We start from the raw sequence: 20,881 nt of genomic DNA, 5'->3' as shown, positions 1-20,881 counted from the left end.
TGTGAGACAACATTGGAACAATACGGTATAAGTTTTATACATACGAATATCTACTCAGACTCTGACCACTGACACACGCTGTGCTTTATACGTTTCTGCAAACCCAATCAATCCCTTTTAAATAAATATCTAAGTAAACTTTAAAGAAAAAGATTTAAAGTCTCCTTACGCCTCGAATTTTGGAGGAATATTCGACTATAATTTGGTATTTTAATACTCCTTACGCCTCGCATTTTGGAGGAATATTCGACTATAATTTGGTATTTTAATCCTCCTTATGCCTCGCATTTTGGAGGAATATTTAACTATACTGACGATCCCTGCTACATTTATATTTAAGCGTACTAGGCATACCATGCGGCCCTGTGGTATGATGCCGCAATATCGCTCCATCTTGTTCTGGCGTGAATGAAACTTTGAAAGGGTACCTATTTCCAAGTTTGTTAATCTGAATTCTTCAGCAGGGCTATGATTCCAAAATGGCAATTATTTTTTAGGTCGATTAGTTATGTATAAAAGTTAAATAGGTACTATTGATATTACTAATTTTATTTTTATAGGTACTTACCTCTCATAGCAAGTATTTACTGCTATACGTGCACCTACTGTGTTTTTCCTTTCAGTTGGAATAAAAGAGATAAAACGACTTCATTTTATCTCTTTTATTCCAATTACAATAGTCTACTCCAACTAGTTACCTTAACAAAACTCTGCTCTAAGGATGAGATCTATAGAGCGCACTTTGATTTTGCTCAGACTGAAGTTTTAGTTAAAACGAGACAGATTTATGTCAGTGATATAACGCTGTCTCGTTTTGTTAACTATGTCTTAAGTCTGAGCCACAGAACCACCACTTATAGACGCCTAATAGCCGGACACCCCCGATCGCCAAGCTTAGGCAGTTGCTTAGCATAACAGTCGGCCCACGCCCGTTCGGTACCCTCATTCCGCACATTGTCTTCATTACGTGACTGGAGTCTTCCAATCACAACAAAGTCTCTGTGGTCTGAGCAAAATCAAAATAGATCTCAGCCTAAAGGCTCGTTCAGACAGACGGGCCTGGACAGAATCGGAGAATTTTTTTCACGTACGAGTAGACCAGAGTCGGTCGACAGCCGTAGCTCGAAAGATCATGCAAACAGCCGGAATAAACCATTCCAATGTCCTAAAACTCAATTTTAAATACTTAGGTGGTACTATTAAATTTTGCTCTGCATTGGTTGTTTGACAGACTATATTCACTGCACAGAAATTCACTGCCATTTTCTACCTTCATATACAATTGTATATCTCAAAAGGACATTCATGATAGAGTATCGTCAGAGTGAACTAGAGTGTGGGAACTGTCGGTTATATGTCAAATATTTGGCTATGGTGACGTGAAATCATAGAAAAATAGGACTACCTGCGTCAAATGTACAAAATTTACTACTATTTTATTTTTATATAACTGACTGAGGGTGCTAAATATAAGCTGCAAATAGTATGTAAAATGTATATTATTATGTATCTACATATCCTTAGTTTTTGCACCTTTATAGGTAACTTATTTATAAAACTAGCTATTAAAATTGTATCAGTATTATAATGATAGCTATTGACCGTTTTAATAATTTAATGCTTAATTTAAGAGTTAATAAAAACGCCTGAAAATTATAGTATTTTGTTTTTATTTATAAAAATTCAATAAAGGTATGCAACAAATTATTAAATTATTATTCAGTCATAAATTAGTAAAATATACAATTTTTCCTTACATTTATAGTAATAAGATTCTTAAAATAATATCACGGTATCTCAAGTCATATTAAACGACCTTTCATCCGCGCCGTCGTCGCCTGCGTGGATTTAGGTTTTTGAATCCCAAGGAACCCTTCGTTGCACCGGGATGTAAAGTACTTATCCCAGGTTTGTCACGAGGAGCAATGCAAGTCATCTTTGTAACGTTCGAAGTCATCTTTGAATCGTTTAAATTCGTCGTTGTAACGTTCGAAGTCATCTTTGTAAAGTTTGAAGTAATCTTTGTAACGTTTGAAGTAATCTTTGTAAGTTGTAACGTTTGAAGTCATTTTAGCGTTTAAACTACCGTGAGTGATTTCCATTATAAATACTATCTGTCCCGGCTTACTCACGTGTGTAGTCGACGTTAGCCCGACTAGTTTCGAACCCGCGTGCGCGGACGGACTCCCTTGAAAAAGGACCCCGGATGGGTTCGAAACTAGTCGGGCTAACGTCGACTACACACGTAAGTAAGCCGGGACAGATAGTGTTTGAAGTCATCTTTGTAACGTTGGAAGTCATCATTGTAACATTTGGTTTGTGATTGTTTGTGGAGTAAAGTCCTGCCTGTTATGTGGCGGGGTCAGTGAGAACGGACGGGAGGTCTCAGCCGAGCTGGCAGGCGTGTCCGCAGCCCGCGGGGCAGAGGTGGTGCTTGTCCGCCCACGCGCGCATGTGCTGCAAGTGTCCGCCGTGCGCGCAGCCCTGGCACCACGCGTACAGGCCGCGCACCGCCTGCGGACGACAAAACATTACGTGCTCAGGGACCCGAACCAAGAGGCTCTTTGACCTAATTCACTTGTACACAGATATTTATTTTTATTGGTTTGCCAACAGATAACACACATATAAAATAAAAATTACAATGCACAGAGAAAAAATTAGAGTGTACAACCAATTACTGGCAAACCGGCATGCATTTTTAAAAGGGCGCAAGTGCGGAATTACCAGTTAACTTAAAGCTAAAAATACAAATATGAAAAATCACTGTGTAATTTAAAAAAATTACTAAATATATAAATCACTAGCTTATGCTCGCGACTTCGTTCGCGTGGACTACAAAATTTCAAAACCCTATTTCACCCCCTTAGGAGGTGAATTTTCAAAAATCCTTTCTTAGCGGATGCCTACGTCATAATAGCTATCTGTATGCCAAATTTCAGCCCGATCCGTCCAGTAGTTTGAGCTGTGCGTTGATAGATCAGTCAGTCAGTCAGTCAGTCAGTCAGTCACCTTTTCCTTTTATATATATATATATAGATATGATATGGTCATATACATCGTTATCATAGCATGTCCTTTTCGAAACGAAGTTTGGAGTTATCATACGAATAGCTTCTCTACAGGAACATGTTCAAAATCATTTGGAACGATTTTACATCGAATACTTAGGTACCTATTGGGATTGGTTCACAAAGAGAGAACTCATGTATGGTGGACATGAGTTCTCTCTTTCTCTCATGTAGAGGAAGCTGACTTTCTTGGGACATTTACAGAGAGGAGCCTAACTCTCATTCCCAAGATTAGTGTTGGAAGAAAGAATCGAAGGCAAAAGGGCTCCAGTGCAGTGGTGCATCACTGAATGACAGCTACCAAGCTCATTTGCTAATTCCTTATTACATTTTGCTTTACTTTACTGCCTTTTAAAGTCATAACATCATTGTACCTAAATCTTTTGTACTAGCCAGTTGTTAACGTTTATGCTATGTGTCCTTTAGTTATAAATCCTTTTGTATGTAAATACTTGTGTATGTGTAAATGTTGTTGGTTAGTCAAATAAAAAAAAAATAAAAAAAAAAAAAAAAAAAAAAATTTGACATTCATTTTAAATCCATGAAGGTTTGGTTTTCTTCGAAAAATTATTTTATTATCACTCAGTGAAGCACCAATGTATAACAAACTAATGTCAAATGAGTTTGATGGCTATGTTAGCGAATCAGCTCGTTGAAACTCCAGCTTACCTGATGGCACACGGCACAGAGGTCGGGGGGAGCGCGCGGGCTGCACGCGTCGCACGCGGCGCGCGGGCGCGTGCGACGCCCGCAGCGTCCGCAGCACGCGGTCACTGTGGTGGACTGCTGGGACAAACTCCACACGCTGTTCAGCCACGCGCAGCGGATCACCTGAATGTCAAAAAAATCCACTAACATGTTGTTGTTTTTTAGGGTTCCGTACTTCAAAAGGAAAAACGGAACCCTTATTTAATTAAGGATCACTTTGTTGTCTGTCTGTCTGCCTGTCTGTCCGTCTGTCTGTCAAGAAACCTACAGGTTACTTCCCGTTGACCTAGAATCATGAAATTTGGCAGGAAGGTGGGTCTTCTAGCTGACATTTGGGGAAAAATCAGAAAACCGTGAATTTAGGGTTAGATCACACAAAAACAAATTAAATTGTGGTCATGAACTAATAATTAGTATTTTTAACTTTCGAAGTGAGTGACTATATCAAGTGGGGTATCATATGAAAGGTCTTCACCTGTACATTCTAAAACAGATTTTTATTTATTTTTATGCATCATAGTTTTTGAATTATCGTGCAAAATGTCGAAAAAATACGACTGTAGTACGGAACCCTCATTGCGCGAGCCTAACTCGCATTTGGCCGGTTTTTTTTGCACTTGGCTGCAATTAGACCTGCTGGCAGATGGATGCTCCTAAGATGGAGCGCGCTTGCCTACAAGATGCCTATTCACTCTTGACTTGAAGGTTTTCATATTAAAATTGGAGGGGATAACTGATGCTGAAAGGGCGTACTTTACCTAGCAGTTAGCGGTTCAAATTAAAAATGAGGCGAAACTTTTCCGACTGAAAAGTCAACATGGGACTCTACTAATGTTATATAAAGAAAAAGTGCGAACTTTGTATGTCTCGAGATCTCTGGAACAACTGTCTATTTGAAAAATTCTTTCAGCTTTCAACGTTTACATTGTTCGACCCGCGACGTCTAGCTATATAAAACCTAATAATTGTGTGACTGTCTATCTGCGTTCAATAGCTGTACTGCTCGTGCAGCGTTTATGATGTACTTAATGAATTTCAGTGTTTTGCTACTATTTAGATGAAAAGTGATGTATTTCGGGACTGACTTCAGTAGCAACGTTCCACAGTTTGTGTCGCTGCAGCAGCTCGATGTACCCCAGCAGCCACTGCTCTTGCAGGCTCTCGTCGATGTACGGGAACAGATCGTTCCTGGGAAACAAACAAACGCCAAAACATCTTAGCAAAAGGAGAGAGAAGCAAGAAACATGACGCGCATTGAAAACTCCTTCAACTAAGCTATATCGTATTCTGTACTACCCTCAAACACCATCATACTTAAAAGAACGGTTTTCCTATCTTGGTGAGAACCATCAGTTCTCCCTCCGCTCCAGCACCGACAATAAGCTTATGACTCCACACAGCTGCACGGTATACTATGGTAACTCTTTCACCAGTAACAGTGTCAAACTCTGGAATTCACTCCCAGCTGGAATACGTCAGGCGAAATCCTTAAACACCTTCAAAAATCGTTTGAAGAACTATTATTTATCTATGTAAACAGAATTATGTAGTATATTATAGATATATGTATATGGGTATATATAATTATATATATTTGTGTATTATTAGAATGTACTGTGTATGTAGTCTAATTTATAATAATACCTAGGGCCATTTTCGGCTGCCGCACCAACCCGTGCTTTCGTGATTCCTTTCGTCAAAGGTTGCCTGGAAGAGATCGCTTTAGCGATAAGGCCGCCTTTGCATGCTACATCTATTAGAATAAGATCCTGTATTGTGTTTTTTCAATGTTTACTTTGTGTTGTGTGCAATAAAGTGTCAATAAATAAATAAATAAATAAATTTAATCTTAAGGGATTTCCGTCCAGACAACTATTTTCCGATGAGGAGCTTCACGACTTCAATTCTTTCCAGTATCATTCTATAGTTGAGCCATTACGAACGTGCGAACTGGGTCATTTATCATTTTTATCAGACCTCTCGCTCACACTTACAGGCTTTGTGGAACTGGAACCTCTGATACTCTGATGTTGTGTGTAACAGTAAAAAAGTATTTGTCGATAGTCGATAACAGGGTATAAAGAGCGAGGGAGAGGTTAGCTACCTGCGTCCTGCATCCCTTTATCGATAAAGACTTCTGCTGCATTCTCATAGCCGTGATTGTAATGATTTAGACATATTTCGCACGTTCGTAATGGCTCAACTATAGTAAAAAAACTTCAGTTCTACCTTAGCTTACCTATGGTCCTGTAATGCCAGACACACAACAGCCGCGGTCTGCACGTCTCCCAGATCCGCGTGGCTCTTTAACGCCGCGGCCAGCAGCGGCGCCGCGTCCAGAGCATTTCGCGACCCCTTCGTTGCGCCCTCTCGCACGCACAGCGAACCCCCCTCGCCCACCTCCGCTGATTCCACGCCTTCTCCATCTGCCTGCGTATGAAAACGTGTTTTTTTAAAGAACATTATCCAAAGATGACTAATATTCCCCTTTCCTCTCCAACTAAGCGCAAAGCTTGTGCTAGGAGTAGGTACGACAATAGTGCAACGGGTGGGGTTTGAACCGGCGACCATTCGGATTATAGTCCGCTCCTCTCACCGTTGAGCTATTGAGGCTACGAAGCCATCACACTTTTGAAAACATTATGGAGAACTCTCAGGTATGCTGGTTTCCTCACAATGTTTCAGTTTGCTTTAACAGCAAACTGGTTAAAACTGCTGTTAAAGCAAACTGGTTAAAACGCCAGGGGTTACTCTGAACTCTTTGAATCATTAATCAAATTAAATTAAACCATAACCATATCTCTGCGCGTGGACTACACAAAAGGGGTTGAATTTTCAAAAATCCGTTCGTAGCGGACGTCTTCATGATAATAGCTAATAGCTATCTATAGTGACAGGGTGAGTTGGCATCTGGATATGAGGCGTCTCATACCTCGATTGCCATCTCGACCTGTCGCGTACTCTAGGGGTGGCAGATCTTTGCGATGCCTCGCTGGCCGATAGTAAAATAGCGACGGGGGATTAGATCAAATAGTTCCTTAGCACACTCTTCGAAATATATTCTGTAGAATACCGATAGACAGCGCCGATGTTCTAAACTGCCTGAAAAGTCTTCGAACAGAATGACTTACCGAACTACAATTCTGGCTGCTGGACCTCCTCAGAGTGGGCGAGATGGGCGGCGGGGCGTAGCCCGAGCCCGAGCCGGAGCCCGACGAGCCGTCGGGCGACGACGCGCCTGCTTGCGTCGTCGAATTACGCGCCGTGGATGCATCTGAAAGATGAAAGAATTTGTCCATTTTTTTAACTATACAATTGTACAGTACGCGGCCAAAAGTGATGAACATCGATCTTTAGAAGGAGACAGCTCAGATTTGTAAAGCTCTGTCTCCGTCGTTGAGACCGACAAAGCGTCATATGGGTATGAGTGACAGAGACAACGCTGTACAAAAATGAAATGTCATTGTAAAGGCCGATGTTCATCACTATCGGCCGCGTACAGTACCCGTAGTACAAGATTTTACGTCTCACCAAACCAAACCAAATTCGAGAGTCGAAATACTTCCGCGTTACAGTAAACTGGATCTTACATGCCTTGTTTTAAAGCTCAAGTTTGTCTACACTTCTACAGCCAGCGCTCCAAGCGGAAACATTGCGAAATTAAAATCAGTGGCATTGAATATTTGACTTCAATTCAAGGCTGTTTAGGTCCATTTTACTGTAACGCGGAAGTATTTCGACTCTCGAATTTGGTTTCGTTTGGTGAGACGTAAAATCTTGTACTACGGGTACTGTATCTTGTTTAACTGGGATATCGGTCCATCCAAAACTATAGGCAATATAGGGAAACATTCTTAGGAACCTTTAGGTCTTCTTTTGTGAATTTGTTACAGTCAATTTTTTGGTCAAGCGTGAGTTGCCTATCCATAAAAACAAATGAAATTGACTAATTTTTTTTAATGCGGATCGACTCAGTTTTGTGTAAAGATCATTTCATTGTATGCAAATGTATGACAGCAGAGATCGGTCAAATTTAAGTAAATGTTTTTTCAAACAAACGACGTCAAACTAAGTAGTCGTAGGATTCAGGCGGGGCAAGACCGTAGCGTATGGAAATCTGTATAAGAGATCGATGTTCAGCAGTGGACGTACCATTCCCCTCTATGTCCTGATCGTGGGTGTGCGGATGTGGCGCGTGCGCAGCGAGCGGCGCGAGGGGCGCGGGCGGCGCGCGCAGCGGGAAGGCCTCGTCGGGCAGCGTCCAGTCGGCCGCGTCCACGTCCACGTAGTGCGCCGATGCGGCCGACACCCAGCCGCCGCACTCTGGCGGATCAAAGTTACATGAAAAGCCTTTTAATATACAACATTTGCTATACTCTACTTAAAGTAGCCTGTGAATATTCACGAATATATCTCAGTTTGAAATTCACGCGCGCAAGATCATCGACCCGAGTTAAAGAGCGCGCGAGCGAGAACACCGCATCCCTGCGTTTTAGAAAGAGGAAAACATCGAGTTCAATTAGTGAATCAAACAATCGTTTGCTCACGAAATATCAGCGCTATCGAATTGATCTCTAGTTCAATTGTACGTCACAAACGATTGTGAGTGCGAAAATTGATAAATGACATTCCGTAAAAATCGCTTGTGAAATTAATGTGAATACAAATTAAATCATTTTGACCGAATAAAAATGATTTACTAATCATACCAATCGGTATTCCATTCATATGTGTATTTTTGACAAACCAATAAAATAAAATTAAATTAGACTAACTAAGAACCAATATGAATTCGTGGGCGATGCTATAATGCTCACCATCGTCCCGTTTGGCGAACTTGGCGGGCGGGATGTAGATGCTGTGCGTGGGCAGCCCCAGTACCCCGCTGTTCTTGTGCGAGCGGTTCTCCCACTCCTCTACTTCCTCCATTGGCTCTTCTTCCACCGCACTGAAGGTAAGATAAGGAGGTTTGGTGTTGTTTTTTTTAAAGAATATCAGTCATGTAAAATGACTAATATGCCCCTTTCCTCTCCAACTAAGCGTCAGGCTTGTGCTAGGAGTAGGTATGACAATAGTGCCGTTTGATTGAACCGTCGACCTTTCGGTTTTGAGTCCACTCCTTTACCAGTTGAGCTATTGAGGCTCTTGTCTTTTGTAATATCGATAGTTAATAGTAAAAAAGCTTGCTTTAGAAATATTTTTGAAAGTATCTGAAGTTGGTAATAATCAAGAATCAAGTCTTAAAACCGAATGGAGTTTTGCGTGAACGTTATTGAATACCACGAAGTAAGTGGAGGTTTTACTACCAATTACAACCCGGGTATCTTTAAAACAAGAGTGAATAGGCATCTTCTAGGTAAACGCGTCCCATCTTAGGCCACATCATCACTTCCCATCAGGTGTGATTGTGGTCAAGCGTACCTATACCTATAATGAATTTAAAAAAAAACTTCCAATATCTGCTTGAAGCAAATACTTACTTATCGCTATCCTACTTCGACGAACACATTAGAGCGAGAAATCCGACCCTAGTGGTGTTCGACCTCTCGCTCTTCTTTGGCTACTCAACTATCATCTCAAAAGTACGATTCACCCAGTTTAAGGACTAAAATCGTACTTTTAACATAACAGTTCTCAAAATGTACGTACTACATTACGAGAGCCCCAATCCAGGCACATAGATTCATGTAACGTACCTGTACGGCGGTAGGGGTGGTGCGGGGTCGGCGCGGGGCGGCGGCGCGCGCGGCGGCGGCGGTGCGGGCGCGTTGCGCACGGCACGCGCGCTGTACACGCTGCGGACCACCTCCCACACGTGACTCACCTATGAGTTAATGGCATTTATCAAAAAAAGCGAGAGCGGGAGCAAAAACAGTTTGGAGTAAGCAGAACAGAAAGTAGATAATAGGAGACACACGGCGATGGGAATCTCCTGTAACTGTTACGTCTGCCCCAGAAAGGGAAATGACACATAGGGACAAGGAAGCAGAAAGAAAAGAACTTGTAGGGGGTCAAGAAGGCGCCGCGGGAAAGACGCCAAGGAGCCCTCCCGTGTTTCAGCCCATATAACCGGTCGGCGAGGCCATGGGAGGTGGTGGGTTGTCAAAAATTTAATTTCCACTTGTAGCGAAAATTCCTCACTCCGCAGCAATGTAACAAATTGTAAACTTCAAACTTTAGAGCATCGGCGCAGGCTTGCCTGTCTGTCGGTATTATACAGGATATATTACGATAGGTGTGCAAAGAAACTATTCGACATAGTTTCCCCCTCGCCATCGTTAATATTTCCTCACCATTCTTGCGTTATATTTCACCACAACGTGTAAGAGATGTGCCCTGATGCAGTATTTTTTGACGCACTACACTGTCTGGGGAGTCCAAGAGTCTCGCATCTTCCCAATATACAACTCACCATATACCGCTGATGTTCCCTCGCCACTTTCGCGTTGTGTTCCGCCAGCACATGAGGGGGATGTCCCCTGATGCGGTACTCCTTGGCGCAGGCCAGCACTGCACTGTCGAGGGAGACCGGGGTGTGCCTTGCAAGTGAAGAGGATGCTCCGCCGGGGAAGGCCCTTTCTAGAGCTGCTTGCGCTGCTGCACTTAGGGAACCTGCTGTGGGTTGTTTCCGACTGAAAAAAGGGCAAAATAACGAATTGGGGTCCCAACCTCGAATGGCGATCTAGCACGGAAAAGTTAGCGTTGGGAGATCCTAAATTTGGAGTACGGATGATCTTGAGCGAATCGTTGAAAGTCGCTAGAGACAACGGCGCAAGAGTTTTTCTGTGGAAATTCTTGTAAGTGTAGGTCCCTTCAGCGAGTACGAACGTTTATCAGTTAAGATGATACCTACGAAGAAGTATGTTATTTAAGTTATTAAAGTCTCAATCATTACTCGTGAAGTAAGAGCAAATAATCGTGAAGGAATGCGACATATTTTTAATACATTATGTTCAATAACTGCCTCTTGACAACTTTTAGTGGCAATTAATTATGTGTGCCAGAATTTGAAATTCCCTAACAACCAATGAAAGCTTTGCAAAATCTTTCCTCGCTTAACATGGGCAGGTGTCAACTTTCAAATGAAAGGGAAATTCTTTACTAGACTTGGCAACTATTGAACAGATATGGTAGATGATGATTGACGAGTTAAATTATCCCAGAGCTGACATGACCTCACTTACCCCAAGCCAGGAACATGTCGCTCAGCAGGTTGAGGAGTGTGGGCGGGCAGAGGACACTCGGGCACCGCATGAGCCAACTCCCCGCGGGCCGACACGCACACGCTCTGCGGGTTGGCCCACAACACTGGGTGCGCTGCCTCGTTGAACTTGTGCCGGTATAAACTGCAATCCTGTCGTTGAAAAAATTGTGTGTGCCTTTTTGAACCTTTTTGAAGTCAAATGCACGGATTTCTATTTTCTATGTCAACTTTAAAGTAAAGATACGAAGGTTTCAAATGCGCTCTGGACTGGGAAATAAATATTTTCTAGGAAATATGTATTCGGAATAATTTAGTGATGGCTTACCCGGCTGGTGGAGAGGAAGGCGTGCGGCGAGGCCTGCCACGCGATGGCGGTGGTGACGTCACGGTGCTCCGCGAACGTGGCGAGCGGCACGTGCGGCCGCCGCACGTCCCACACGTGCACCGCGCAGTCCAGCACGAGCGCGCACGACGCCACTTGGAACCTTGGACAAACAGAGCGAACTTGCTTAAAACTGTAGGGGCTGCCTAAGCATCGACGTGTAACTCGTGAGCTCGGATGCGTAGTCAGTCTCTACCAAGCGGCCGTGTGGAGAACACGTTTTCATTATGTAACAGTCCGACCGCAAAAATTATGAAAAGTTCCAAGTGTTGTATTTAAACATCCCATCACCACACATCCAAGATCCCCAACAAAACCGCTCCATCTGCGCTCAGTTGAGCACAGTCTAAATAGAGATACGGTAGCCAGACGCCTTTGATGTTGTGTTAAATGACGATCACGACGATCATTGAACATAAGGCGTTCGGTACGGGTCGCTATTTCATTATCTACGTCCATAATATGTCTACGAAATTAACGTTCATTTTCAAATCAGAGATGGTTGACATATTCTTTAAAATGTAGGACGTTTTCGTGGTTCACTGGGTCGCTAATTATGGAGTGGCTCCATTGGCGAACATTCAGCAAAGCTTCGACAAACATTTGTTGGTGGGGCCGCGGCGTCAATAGTCAAATTTGACATTCGCCAAACTTTCGTGTTGAGGCATTAATTTAACCCGCATCAAAGGAAATAGGCGGCAGTTTTGCTCGCATAAAGGAAATTCGTTGTAGGTAAATTCGCCAAACATTCGCCGAATCCCGAATGTGGTGGCTCCACTAGCAACTGTCTAGAATACTTGCCGATTGGCGATCTTTCGCCAAACTCTCCTAAACTCAAAACATTCGCGCAGTGGGGCCCTTCCGTTACGGAAATGATGTCTATTGAAATCGAATGCAGCTGAAGAAAATATAAAAAATATCCAGATTTTCGGCGTCGATCTCTTCAGTCTTACGTCGCAGGTTGAACTGATGTTATATCCACCATCTTGAATAGCTGTTTTAAACTTATCTACAGTACGATTCAAAATGTGTGTAATGCGCAAACTTCAGGGGCGCATTTAAGTTTGAATCGCACTGTAGCTAAGAAATGTATAGACCGTACTCCCTCACGCGCCATTTTATCTCTATGGGTCTACTGTCATTTCAAAAGTACGGTTCACTTTTAAAATAAGGACTAAAATCGTACTTTTGACATGAAATTTGACACAAAAAGTTATAATGGCGCGTGAGGAGTAAAATTTACGCGTTATAGGTCACATCAACTTTGTAAATATTATTTAATTTGTAAATATTATCCTTACTTCTTGTGAGGTCGCCATTTTACATGTCCAACGGATGCTATCGTATAAATGGTGTGCTCTAAATTAGGCCTCGCGTGGATGTCCCACACCTGCAACAAATTATGATCTTCACATCTTACATTCTGTAATAATATAAAATATAAATTTTGGTGCAATGGTCATTTGTTATACGTTTTTAGGGTTCCGTAGCCGAATGTCAAAAAACGGAACCCTTATAGATTCGTCATGTCTGTCTGTCTGTCTGTGTGTATGTCACAGTCACTTTTTTCCGAAACTATAAGAGCTATACTGTTGAAACTTGGTAAGTAGATGTATTCTGTGAACCGCATTAAGATTTTTACACAAAAATAGAAAAGAAACAATAAATTTTGGGGTTCCCCATACTTAGAACTGAAACTCAAATTTTTTTTTACCAAACCCATATCTATGGATAGGTCTTCAAAAATAATATTGAGGTTTCTAATATCATTTTTTTTCTAAACTAAATAGTTTGCGCGAGAGACACTTCCAAAGTGGTAAAATGTGTGTCCTCCCCCCTGTAACTTCTAAAATAAGAGAGTGATAAAACTAAAAAAAATATATGATGTAGGTACATTACCATGCAAACTTCCACCGAAAGTTGGTTTGAACGAGATCTAGTAAGTAGTTTTTGATTTATCGTTGCAAAATGTCGATAAAATACGATTGTACTACGGAACCCTCAGTGCGCGAGTCTGATTCGCACTTGCCCGGTTTTTGGTTAATCATTAGTGAAAACTGATGCGGAACTCGCTAACATGCTCCGGTTTCGCCGAATGGAATTTCTGAACATTCTTCTTAAGAAAAACCCTATTTATTTTTATTCTAAGCTTCCAAGGATACTATGTTTTTATTTTCTTCATCTAGTTTTGATATGTCAGGTACTTAATCAATACTTGTTTTTTTCCTCTGTATCCTAACTATGAAATAATTTTAACTCACACTCACAATCTTGTTAATTTTTTCGAGAAAATCTGTAATTGGCCATATTTCTGTAATTAGCATCTAAGAAACTTATTGTTATACTAGATGATGCCCGCGACTTCGTCCGTGTGGATTTAGGCTTTTAAAAACCCTATGGGAACTCTTTGATTTTCCGGGATAAAAAGTGCCTATGTCCTTAAGGCCCCGGGATCCAAGCTATCTCTATACCAAATTTCGTCAAAATCGGTTGAACGGATGGGCTGTGCTAGCAGACAGACAGACAGACACACTTTCGCATTTATAATATTAGTATGGATTTCGCTGTTGATTTTCCTATAATAAATAAAATAAAATTAAATTAAATTAAACCCTAACATATAAAATTTCAAGTATCTAAAGTCATACTATAGCATAGCTATTTTCGATAGATATTAGAATAAACAGCAGTATATTTTTGGCACTAATAGCATCATTGAACCTGGGAAGATAAACACATTGCGTCATTACACACTAAGAGATAGATGCACGATCCCCGTGAACCAAAAAACCGGCCAAGCGCGAGTCAGGCTCGCGCACCGAGGTTTCCCTACTACAGTCCTATTTTTTCGACATTTTGCACGATAATTCAAAAATTATTATGCATAAAAATAAATCCGTTCTAGAATGTACAGGTTAAGCTCTTTCATATGATACCCCACTTGGTATAGTAATTACTTTGAAAGTTTAAAATACTAATTAGTTGTTCATGAACACATTTTAATTTTTTTTGTGATGTAACCATAAAATCACGGTTTTTGGATTCTTCCCTTTACGTGTGCTATAAGACCTACCTACCTGCCAATTTTCATGACTCTAGGTCAACGGGAAGTACCCTATAGGTTTCGTGGCAGACAGATAGACAACGAAGTGATCCTATAAGGGTTCCTTTTTCCTTTTGAGGTATGGAACCCTAAAATATCATTACTGTAATTGTAAGCAGTGGCACCGATTCCGTTGTCTTTCTCTAAACTAAATTTAAAGAATTCAGATTTATAATATTAGTATGGATCACTGAGAAATAATTTATTTTTGATGTAGTGAAATATCCAATAAGATGCATAGATCTCCCGGCCACCTCCGGGCCTACACTAGCATGCCTACGGCTCGTGCATCGCCGCGCCGTGCCGCAGACGACGTTATCTGTCGACCTACTTCGCTACAATAGCACAATAGATACGAGTTACGTTACGAGTACGACCGACACGTGTGGCTATTATTATTATTATTATTATTATTATTTATTATTTAATTAGAACGGCCATAAAGCCAATTACACTAATTAAACTACGAGTACAAACTAACATAAACATACTTACAAAAATTGTTAAAATTATAAATTTTAAAAAGCAAAATTATAAATTTTTACAAAAGTGCAAGATCTGACCCATGAGGTCAGCCCATTTGTCAGCAAATATGTCACAGCGAGGGGACTCCTTCAGCAGTGCGTTGAGCGCAGCCAAAGTGCGCGGTATGGGTGACCACTGACCGGAGCGCGCTACCGTGCGACTAAACGGACTTACGAAAAATTTGGAGCGGTGGCGGAGATAGCTGTAATTAGAGGGTGCATAAACGCAGCAGAGCTTGTTGTGTAGTTCAGAGCAGTCGATCACACCCCTAAGGCTATACAACTTGGCTACTTTGTATGCTCCACACGGGGTCTCTACTCTCTATCAGTATGGCACGTCATCATCATCATCATCAACCGATTCACGTCCACTGGTGGACATAGGTCTCCTGTTCCTCCGGTCTCTCGTGCTGCAGTGGTTCCCTGCGACTTGCCTGATGTCGTCCGTCCACCTAGCGAGGGTCTTCCAATGATGCGCTTTCCGATGCAAGGTCGCCATTCCAGCACCCTGGGAACCTAACGTTTATCGGTTTTTCGAACTATGTGCCCTGCCCATTGCTGCCATAATGGTGTGTGTTTAAGTGATGTTCTATTGATGGTTAACATTGATTACTAGATGTTGCCCGCGACTTTGTCTGCGTGGATTTAGATTTGTAGCGTTCCGTACCCGAACGGTGCCAACGGAGCCCTATTACTAAGCCTCCGCTGTCCGTCCGTCCGTCTGTCTGTCAGTGGGCTGTATATCTCGCGTAGGTAGAGTTGACATTTTCATAGAATGTGTAAAGTCTATGTCGCTATAACAACAAATAATGAAAAATTCAAAATGGCTACCATTAAAATTAAAGTGTTATTTCTTGTACGATGGTACGGAACCCTTCGTGAGCGAGTCCGACTCGCACTTGACCGATTTTTACGAATCCCTTGAGAACTCTTTGATTATTCAATGTTCTCAGCGTACATATTCAAAATTCTTTGATCTTTTATCGTTTTGTATTTTATGTCTTTTTTCTTGTACCTTTATTTGTATTTAAATTTATTATTAATCATCTAGTTAGTGTAAGTGGCACTGCCGTTCTAATAAGATATAAAATAAATAAATAAATCACATAGATAGCCTATTTCACTCTCTAGGTTTTAACTATGTCCATACAAAAAATCACGTCGATTCGTTGCTCCGCTGCGGCATGATTGAAGGACAAACTAACAAACCCACAGACTCAGTCAGTATGCTAATCTGTTTATATTAGAGATAACATTAACAAAAAAGAGGCATTAGGCACAATTATATTTGATCAGTCTTAATTTATGCATTTGTACAAAACAAGTCATTAAATTAATATTGATTAGAAAATGTTACCCGTAAAATAATGATCAGAGAACATTTTAGTTACTTGCAGAGTTTTTATAAGTGCAAGGCTAATGGTATCGGAAATCAGTAAATAAAACAAGTCAAAGTCAAATAAAACAGATTGAAAATCTGTTTTATTTGACTTTGACTTGAGTAAAGCTTGAGTAAAATAATAGTAAAACTTTTTGCCGGAGCAGCAACCACCCAATACTCAAATCCACAGTGGACGGTGCCGCTTGCTGTGGCTGTAATACCTTTATAGTCTTGTCCCGCGACGCTGTGGCCAGCCATGGCACGTCAGGATGCCAGTCACAAGCGAACACAGGGCCGGAGTGTGCGGTGAACTGATGTAGGGCTCTTTCGTGACGTCTCGCGTCCCACAGCTGGACAGTGCCGTTTTCTGACACGGCCGCGAAAACATGCGCTTGGTGCGGACTGAATTGGACGTCGCGGATTGATTCCGTGTTGCTGGATGGACATAATATAGCTTGGTGTAAGGCTGAGATTTATAGTATACTAGCTGATGCCCGCGGCTTCGTCCGCGTGGACTTAGGTTTTTTAAAAATCCCGTGGGAACTCTTTAATTTTCCGGGACAAAAAGTAGCGTATGTCCTTTCCCGGGATGTAAGCTAACTCTGTACCAAATTTCATCGAAATCGGTTAAACTGTTGGGCCGTGAAAAGCTAGCAGACAGACAGACAGACACACTTTCACATTGATAATATTAGTATGGATTTTGACTTAGCTCAGACTTAAAACACAGTTAACTCTTAATAAAGTCTGACCAAAGTGAAAAATACATTCTGTAAAATGTCGTACAACCAAGAAATTCAGTATAATTGTAAACCTGTAAAGGTTTGCAATTACAATACAAGTGACCAACATTATGGTGCTGCAGGATTTGGGGTGTTCCTAATTTTTCAGAAATGAGGAATTAGAATCAAGCCTATGAATAACAATATCTAGAACAAGCTCAAATTGTTTTGTAAACTAAAATGTTTCCTGACTTGTATGTTTTAATCTATATACTCGTATATAAAAGGACAAGGTGACTTAATGACTGATCTATCAACACACAGTTCAAACCACTGGCACTGGATGGATCGGGCGGAAATTTTGCATACAGTTAGCTACTATAATGCAGGCATCCGAAAAGAAAGGATTTTAAAAAATTCAACCCTTGAGGGGGTAACATAGGGGGTCAAAATTTGTGTAGTCCACCCGGATGAAATCGCGGGAATATCAGTGAAAATATCCACTAAACAATTAAGATGCAAAATGAAGTAGGTACTTGCCTGATAAAGGTTCTTGCAACTTCCTTCATGCGAAGATCGAAGCATTTCATCATCCCATCCTGAGATCCTGAGATGAGCAGTGCTGGCTCTGTCAGGTGGAAACTGACCTGGTTACAAGAAATTTCTTCCTTTTTAATTTGATAATATAAACAACAGCCACAAGAGCTTAAAAAACCGAGTGCGAATCAGACTCGCGCACCGAGGGTTCCGTACAGTAGTATTTTTTCGCCATTTTGCATGATAAATCAAAAACTATTGTGTGTAAAAATAAATAAAAATCTGTTTTAGAATGTATAGGGAAAGCCCTTTCATATGATATCCCACTTGGTATAACTATCTTAGTTTAAAAATTGAAAATGCTAATTATTTGTTCATAAACACATTTTTTTTAACATGATGTAACCACAAATTCACAGTTTTCGGATTTTTTTCTTTACTTGTACTATAAGACCTACCTATCTAGGGTTCCTTTTTCCATTTGAGGTAGAATAAGATAGTCAACTACATATGCACAAAACCCGCTTTTCTTCATACATTCGATTATCCGGATTTTCGATTATCCGAATCCCTCACAACTAATCTGGTTAATCGAGTTACCACTGTAGCTAAACAAAAGGTCTTGAAATTTATGAGAAATGAAACTGCCAAACTTAAAATTCTAAAATAGATCACTTATCCAGTCATTTATTTAGGTAACAACCCTCCACCTCCCATGGCCCCACCAACCTCTCGGTTATATGGGCCGAATCGCGGGAGGGCACCCGTTCGGTACTTGCTCTTGGCATTTTCCCGGGGCGCCTTCTTGACTCCCTACAAATTATTTTGTCTCTTCCTTGTCCCTTATGCTCACTCTCCCCCCTTGGGGGCTAGACGTCACTAATACAGCTGTGATCTCCGCTGCTGTTCCTCCGTGGTGCCGACCTGGCACCTGTACGCTCCGAGCTGCTTCGCCTCTTATGCCAATGGTGCGCGAATTCCCGTAGCCGGTTGTAGTTCCCCGCCGATGAGACGAGGTCCGTGTAGAAGACCAGATTTATTTAGGTAAAGGGTAAAGGTTGGTTTGGGTTTACCTTGTTAACAGTTCTCTTATGGTCAGAGAACACATGCTCCTGCTTGGAGCGCCCCGAGCGGCCGAGGTTCCACACGACCACTGCCCCATTGGTAGCTGCAGTGGCTAGAGTGTTCTCTACAACAACAAAAAAATACTTACACAGTTTTCAAAGGCTTCACTGAAGGTGACAGGGCCAGAACCTATCGTACCCATACCCTTCAGTGAGTATAAAACCTGGTTGCATGAACTAACACTAAAAGAACATTCTAAACTATGGGCTAACACAACAGACTGCAGGCAAGCCAAAGAGGCTTTCCCCAACATAGACAAACGACAAACTAACATACTACTCCGCCTGGACAGAGGTAAACTTAGGAAGGTGGTGGGACTCATAACAGGGCACAGCCCACTAAACAAACACCTTTTCGTTATAGGTGTCACCGACAGTCCTCTGTGCAGGGCCTGCATGGAGGTTGATGAAACACCGACGCACGTACTCCTAGAGTGTACGGGCGTAGCAGATCAACGCGAGCGCCATTTAGGTTCCCCGACCTCACTCCATGAAGCCCTCGGCAACCTGGGCGGTCTGTTTGGCTTCTGGAGCGAGCTTGGATGGCTGGAGTGAAGACTTCGGCGGGGAGGGGCGATGCACGCACAACAGACGGAAACGTTTAAGTGCGGAAACCAGCCCAGAGCGAAGAAAGAAGAAAGAAAGAAAAGGTTGTACTACCTGTACTTGATATTTGCTAACATAGCAGGAAGCAGAATGTAACTCCAATTTAAGCAACATCAGCATCAGCAAGTTGAAAGATAGAGAAAGATTTGTGTAAAAATTTGTATCACTATTACATGCAGTACGCGGCCGAAAGTAATGTACATCGATCTTTAGAAGGAGATAGCGTAGTGTTGTCCCTGTGTTGGGACCGACAAAATCAGTAACCTTATTATAAATGCGAAAGTGTGTTTGTTTGTTGGTTTATTGGTTTGTCCTTCAATCACGGCGCAACGGTGCAATGGATTGACGTGATTTTTCGCATGGGCATAGGTAAAGACCTGGAAAATGACATAGGCTACTTTTTATTCCGGAAAATCAAAGAGTTCCCACAGGATTTTTTAAAAACCTAATTCCACGTGGACAAAGTCACGGGTATCAGCTAGTGTCATATATGTAAGTATGAGTGACAGAGACAACGCTCTACAAAGCGGGAATGTCATTCTAAAGGCAAATGTATGTTACTTTCTGCCACGTACTGTACATAGAAGTTTAGGACAGCAGGCTAATGTCTCCAGAATAGAATAGAATACACAAGTGTATCTGCATAAAAAAAATATAGATATTTATCCATCCTTGTCCATACTAATATTATAAATATAAATAGTGTGTCTGTCTGTCTGTTAGCTTTACCTGCTGAACTGATCTTGAAAGAGATCCTGGAGATACGACACTTTTTATCCCAGAAATTGAAAGACTTCCCACATGATTTTTTGAAAATCTAAATGAACGCGGACGAAGTTGTGATAGCAACTGATATAAAGTAGAAAACTCACCTTCAATAGTACTCCAAGCAACATCAATAGATGAGAAATTTAAATTTAAATTTTTCCCCACACGCAAATTGCACACTTCCGAAAAATCATTTTCACCGATCGAGAACACCTTGAACACTGCGAAAAAATTAATATTATACATTTTACCAAAATTAATAGTAGAGAAAAAGGTATTTAATTTGTAATAATTATTTTGTTTATTACCATTTCTCCCGGCGATTACTACTTGTGTACAGTCCTTATTCAAAGCCAATGCATTCGCAGGACCTTCCTGGGACACGCAGATAGTGTTTGAGGGTATCATTGTTAATTTTATAGGCGATTAATTATTATTATTCGTAAATAATAAGATTTTGTAGAGTTCGACTTGCATTGCATCGTTTCTGATTAGAATACCTCCCGCACGACCGCAAAGCGGTAACACTAGTAGGAAGTAACAGAATAGAGCTTCAATTAATAATAGTATTATCACTTTACTAGTAGATTTATTATAGTATGCTTGGATGAATAGTATGTATTTACTATTTACATTAAATCTTGCGGCACAAACTAAGCAAAGCACGTTTTGTTTGGTGGTTTGGTTTCAACTTTATGTCAGCTGTTAAATGTCATTGTCAAAATATGGACACGTTACATTTTACGCTGCT

General features: G+C 41.3%; 1 protein-coding gene across 1 annotated transcript; it reads right to left on the bottom strand.

Moving 5' to 3' along the window:
- Positions 1–1,661: 1,661 nt before the first annotated feature.
- Positions 1,662–20,795, bottom strand: Wdr24 (WD repeat domain 24). Its single transcript, XM_034975957.2, has 17 exons — positions 20,439–20,795; positions 20,235–20,351; positions 18,706–18,821; positions 17,636–17,742; positions 16,595–16,808; positions 12,667–12,755; positions 11,309–11,468; positions 10,964–11,133; positions 10,192–10,411; positions 9,476–9,603; positions 8,597–8,727; positions 7,932–8,102; positions 6,911–7,053; positions 6,019–6,209; positions 4,865–4,967; positions 3,741–3,902; positions 1,662–2,514 (listed from the first exon to the last, which is right to left on the bottom strand). Exons 1-17 carry the CDS (start codon positions 20,536–20,538, stop codon positions 2,386–2,388), a joined length of 2,451 nt encoding a protein of 816 aa, XP_034831848.2. The 5' UTR covers positions 20,539–20,795; the 3' UTR covers positions 1,662–2,385.
- Between the last annotated feature and the right edge of the window lie 86 nt (positions 20,796–20,881).

The sequence above is a fragment of the Maniola hyperantus genome, chromosome 15 (genome assembly GCF_902806685.2).
Source record: "Maniola hyperantus chromosome 15, iAphHyp1.2, whole genome shotgun sequence".
In the NCBI taxonomy this organism is placed as follows: domain Eukaryota; kingdom Metazoa; phylum Arthropoda; class Insecta; order Lepidoptera; family Nymphalidae; genus Maniola; species Maniola hyperantus.
The sequence above is the reverse complement of the archived record's forward strand: the minus strand, read 5'-3'. Positions and strand labels throughout refer to the sequence as shown.